The sequence below is a fragment of the Falco cherrug genome, chromosome 5, assembly GCF_023634085.1.
Source record: "Falco cherrug isolate bFalChe1 chromosome 5, bFalChe1.pri, whole genome shotgun sequence".
NCBI lineage: Eukaryota > Metazoa > Chordata > Aves > Falconiformes > Falconidae > Falco > Falco cherrug.
The window spans coordinates 58,268,106-58,274,105 of record NC_073701.1 but is presented as its reverse complement, the minus strand read 5'-3'; the positions used below and the strand labels follow the sequence as shown (position 1 = coordinate 58,274,105).

General features: G+C 39.5%; 1 protein-coding gene across 1 annotated transcript in view; it reads right to left on the bottom strand.

The window, feature by feature from the left end:
* Positions 1-1,362: 1,362 nt before the first annotated feature.
* TPH2 (tryptophan hydroxylase 2) overlaps positions 1,363-6,000 on the bottom strand; it is a 54,497-nt gene continuing 49,859 nt past the window's right edge. The window contains exons 10-11 of the mRNA XM_055710551.1: positions 4,609-4,742; positions 1,363-4,520 (exon numbers count right to left, since the gene is read on the bottom strand). Of these exons, the coding sequence (XP_055566526.1) occupies positions 4,346-4,520; positions 4,609-4,742 (309 nt within the window). The 3' untranslated portion in view covers positions 1,363-4,345. The remainder of the gene's footprint in view (positions 4,521-4,608; positions 4,743-6,000) is intronic.

Sequence of the window (6,000 nt, the reverse complement as noted above, 5' to 3'; positions counted from 1 at the left end):
GCAGGTGCTGTCCCCAGGTTCCCTGGCCAGCTACATCAGGGGCCCAAACCAAGGCTCCCTTCCTGGACTACACCAGTGGGTTTCTTTCCCTCGGAAACCAGGGGTGTTAGGGAGAACAGGCTGCTCTCTGCCCAGATTTCACCCAGACACAGGGCTGACGTGGCTGAAGCACTCGGGCTCAGGAGCTTGGAAGAGCTCCAAGTTCTCCAGATTGTTCAAAGGAGCACAGTCTTCCTGAAAGCCCTAATGCAGGCACAGATAGGATGAAATACACATTTCTGTTTTGTTTATAAAGCTGAGCAGCTTTTGTAAACCTTGTTTACAAAAAGGACGAATGCTGGTTGCTCACCATCGGACTTCTGCCTCTGGGTAGCTGTAACTAGCAGGTAACTCGCACACAGAGCTCTCTCAAATGGCTTATGAACTTAAAATAGAGCAGCAGCAGCAGGATTTAAGGCTACATTCCAACATTCCAATCATGGATCCTATTCATTCCCTAAGGGAAGATGGAAAGATAAAGAACCACTCTTTAGGGTTGGTCAAAGACTGAAGGAGGAGGCAGAGGTGCAAATGACGGACAAACGCTTCACAGTGGTGGCTGCTGACCATTACCGGTTTTGTGAGCCAGCTGGAGCCCTTTCATGAGCATGTTGAAGCCTTTTCCAGGCAATTGCTCTAAGGGACTTCAAGACATCATATAGCCTCTTCCCTGGCCTCCAGATGGGACCGACTGTGCTAGTATCACTCCTAAGAGATAGCAGCCTAACCTGTTCTCTTAAAAAATGATGGAGGCTCTGCTGCCTCCCTAGGCAATCTGTGCCCCATGTTTCACTGTTACATAACTTAACGCTCCTTTCCTGCAATTTAAGTCCATTGGTTCTTGAGGCTGGAGAACAGTTTGTCCCTTCCTCTTTGCTGCTGTATCTATGTGTTTGAAAAAAGTTATCATATCTCCCTTCAGTCTCCTCCAGACTAAGCAATCTCAGCTTCCCAGTTCATCACGCAGAAGCCAGGCTGCTGCTGGCTGGTGATAGCTTTCAGTAACTGCTGACTGAGCTGGATTTGCACCAGCAGCCTGTAGGTGAAAGCCTTCAGCAGCCTTAGCTCTCTAAGCCAGGCTGTCCTTTCAAAGATGTGAAACTTTCTTCTGTAATCCATTACAGTGTATCAGCAAATATACATTACAGTACAGTAAATTTCTGGAATTTTCTCCATCACATTAGGATGTCACAACAAGAAGAAAGGAAAAGGCACCTTATTTTGTGAAAGCATACTGAAGGGCTGAACTTAAAACAGGCTTCTAAAGAGGTCTTGAAGACTAGAGAGGGAAAACGCAATATATTGTGTTAACACCTTCCCCACTTCATCCCCTCTGCCAAACAAATGAAACGAAATGCATGAACCATGTCTTCGTTTGCAAATGAAACTTGGTATTTGTATTTGCTACAATGTCTCAGAGTGTTTTTCATTTCAGACTTTGCATGGTAGTAAACACTGCAATGCTTTACATTCATTAAGCTCGGGCCCATTTACTCTGTGCAGGCAAAGCAAGTGCATATATCTCAGACCCATAAAACATCAGTTCAGAATTACACAGGAAATAAATGAGCCTAAGCCAGAAGTCCAATTTCCAGAGTCCAGCTTGCTAAAGCTAAACAAGCACCTTAGATAAATATGGCTTATTTTAAATGAAACGTTAGTGTAATTTGATAACTGTCAATAATTCCCTCATTACGCCTAAATGAGCTTGTCATCCAAGGAGATTGCTGCATGGCTGATCTTAATTTGCTAATAAAAACTGCAAAGAAAAATTTCAGCTAAGCTGGAACTATTTGATTCATAAAAGTGCAATAGTGCACTTTTTAAAGCATTCTTTCCCAGTCCTGGCTCCTGACTGGCTGAAGCCCAAAGCCAGTTTGCTCTGCAGCCTGTAAAAAGGCAGCTTTGCTATGTAAGAACAATGAGCAATTGCCTCTCTAAATCACTATTATTCCTTAGCCCATTATATTTAATTTATTTTTAATCATGTTGTATAATAGAAATAAAATCATTGGATTAAGCATATATCTAGCAGCAGGAGCCCATTATCCTTTGACAATGTTCTGTTTCATTGACATTATATCTTCATTGTAGACAGTTTCCTTGCCATCATTAGTCCTAAAATGACTATTGGATTTCAAGGGTTTCTCCCTAATCCATAATAAGATTTACTTGCTAACAGCATAAAACAAAACAAAGATATGCTTCTATTGTTTTACTGCTGTGGTATTCTTATTTTAAGCTATTCAGAAAATTCAAGAATAAATCCATATATTATAAGGATTTAAAGTTTTCCTGCATATTTCTGATTCAAGGGAAAGCCTCAGTAACTTTGTAAGCTTTGGATCTTTGTTACTTGTGGCTTTATTTTATTTAAGCAAGCAACAATAATTTGTCATTTCTTAAACTAAGATATACTACTCCTTGCACGACATTTTTTTTCAGACCAGTTAAAGCAAATCGCAGTACAGTCTATTTTCTCCAGAAGGGCTATGAAAGGTTCACCAGATTCCATAGGAAGAAACAGGGAGAAACTTCCACGCCAAGGTTGCCAGCAATTCCTCTGTGAAAAGTGCTAGCTAATGGAGTCAGCACTAATGCCGGGAAGTTAAAAACTCCTCTGGCATACTGATCCCCATGGGATAATTTAACAGCTCTTCATTTGTACCAACAGCAGTCACAGTTAAATCTAAAACCAGATTTTTCCACACCCTATTAACAGCAGCATTAGAATGCAGCAGGGACTACAGGGAGGAAAGAGCGTTTTCTGTTATGTCATACTTATCTTTGAGGAGGTGGCAGATTTCCCTGTGAAAATTATCCTTATAGATTGCCTCTTATTTAAAGATATGCTGGTACTATCAAGTAATGATCTTTTAAGGCTGAAATTGCTAGCAACTCTTCAGAGTAGCTGCATGACTCTTTCAGCTGGGAGAGCAGCTTTAATAGATACCTATTTTCCATATAGGTAGACAAGTTATGACACTTTCACCCACACTGACATGATCTGCATAAGCCATATGGCTTCCATTAAGGGTCCATACAATATAGTCAACTCTTCATTATCTTGGCTAATAGGAGAATCGAATAACCCAGAAAAAGGAAAGACATGCATAATTACTGCTTCCCAATAAAGGCCAGCTCAAACATTTCTGCACTGTGCTCCCCAGACAGGGCTTGTACTTCTGTAAGACCTTGCTAACTTAGAGTTTATTAACTCAGGCATTGCCTACATCCATCTGGAACAAGCTAGGCAGCTTGGGTGTCTCTATGATTTAATCACTCCACAAGTAATTTACTAACTGATAACCACTTGTCTATAATTAAATACCAACTTCCCTATTCACCCTTTTATATGTGCTGATACTGATACAGTGCAGACCCAGTCATGCATGGCCACGTCAAGGTTGAATGTGGCATAATGAGGAAAGGCAAATTATGCATGAAATGCAAGAGGAGTGAGTATGTTCAAAAGACAAGGGAATGCGGAAGGCACACATTGCTGTAGAAGGGCTTTATATTCGTATCTAACAATCCGGAATTAACACAAGTACTTCCTTTCTTATTTCCAGATAGCCCTCGCAGAGGAAGTATGCTCAGGACTGTTGCAGGTAACACACACAGGAACTAGAAACCACCTTTCCTCATGAATTGTCAGAGGTGGGGTTTTTTTTATTGTGTTACAATTACTCAGCCACATTGAACATTTGTCAGTTGGGAGTTCTCATGATCTGTAGTCTCCACAGACCTTTTAGTACTGATACATAGCCTTCCTGACCTCAGCATTGGTATATAAATTGTATTGTTGTCACAAGAGACACTCAGTTCTGTTACAGATATACGGGCAAAACATTGTCTTCACCACTATAGAAAGAAATACAGATTCTCTTACAAAGAAAATGAAAATGTTGCAACTAATTTTTTTCCGGATTCTTATGGGAGGAAAGGGATTATAAAGAAATAAACTCAGACTTAATGAAATCAGCAACACCATTTCTTATACATCAAAGTGAATCATCTTATGGAAACAAAACCATTGCCAGGCAAATTTTTAATGGTGTACTTGTACATGACATTGTGTTGAGGAATTGATGATTATATTCTGCCACATTCCATGTTGCATTTACAATTAGCATTGCCTTGGTTTGTCTGCACATTACAATTAGACAGAGCTACACAATGATGCAAGCCACAGCCCAAGCTGTAAAGGGAAAATTGATGGGTTTGAGAAGTTAGCCGTATCATGTGATGTTACCAGACTGGCTACAGGAAAAGCAACTGACAGCAAATCACAGTGCCACACACATCAAATCCCTAAATATCTGTTCATTTTGCTTAAAGCATCACAAACAGTGTTTAGATCACTGCGGAGGTCCTGGACAACATTTTCTATACTCCTGGTATCCTTCAGAATCTCAATGCTTTGTGTATATGGATTGAAATACACAGAGAAGGGACGATTGATGGATTTGGCAAAGTCCCTGAAAGAAAAAAGAAAATTAACACTTTTTTTTTTCCAGCCACTAAAGAAGAGAAAATTAGATTTTTGAGTCAAGGGAAATAATTTACCTCATCTTTTCTTTGGCTTCTTCAAAACTTTCTGAAACAAAGTAGGCTTCCTGGAAAGTAGTGATAAGGCATTCTTGCAAACAGGTTGTCTTTGGATCAAATGTTTTAACCTTGGCCTTGTCAGAGAGAGCATGCTGCAAAACACATTAGAGGATCTGTTAAAATGTATTTTGATACTGCTGTGTATCTATACAACTGTTCATATATACAGTTTTTATATCACTGTGCTGTATGTTTCCCATTAGTTGGTAGCCTCTCTTGGTTTATATTCAGTGCTTTTTCAGTTTGAATAGAATAAATAAATAGTTACTTTAAAAAGCTTTTTATGAGAGTAATTTTTTTCCCAAAAATAATTATTAAAATAACAGAGAGGATTAGAAATGTACCTGCCAAGTAGGCACACAAACCTAAATCCTCAGCTGGAAACAGGAAAGTCATCCTGGAAAATTATCTATACAACTACAAATATGTATGTCCCCAAAATGTCACTTAACTGGCAGAACTGATCATCTTGGTGGGTGAATTGAGGCTGACCAAACCATTCCAATAATATGTGCTTTACATTTTTAGGCCAAAATCATAAACTATTGTCCTGACAGAGAGTTTAAGAGTGAAACTATGTACCTGAAAACCCATTAAACAACACTAATTTATTGCATACTGATGAAACGCATTACCCTTCTGCCATGTACAACTGAGCAATAATGCTTCATATAGCACTGCAAGATAAAAATAACTAAATAGCAGGCAGAGATAAGTACAGAGCAGAGACTAGGCAGATGAGGCATCAAATGCTTTTACCCAGAGAAGAGATTCTGATTACCCTTTCTCTTTATATGACTGCCACAAGCCACTAGAAAGGACACAGAGGTTTCAAAACTGAAAATCAAGTATCAAGACATTTTCCAACACTATCTTTTTCTAGCTCCCCTTTCCACTTGAATACTTGTGTTAGCTTATGGATCTACCTTAACTTTCAGAGCACACATATTTTCATTCTCAGTGCTCTGTACAGAAGTACAAAGTAGGGAAGGAGAGCATTTTTAGGCAACTTTCAACCTTCTTCAGACCCCTAATATCTATCCATAGTGAAGATAGTGCATGAAAAGCATAGAGAAATGATGGGGAGGAAGCAGATCCCTGAGCTCCAAAGGTGCCTCTTACTTCTTTACTTTCTTTCTGCATGGACATTCTTTACAGCGGAGTAAGGTATTAACCTTAAGGTATCCACCACACCTTTTATCCAAGCTCTTGCTTATGCACATTCCTAAATCCCTGTGAAAGGCTCTGAAAATATCACACTAGCTCTCAACCTGCAGTCTCCAAATAACAGGACACAAAACTGGAACAAGAACCTCTTCCTGCCACCTCCTCTCTCTCCAAAAATAAATA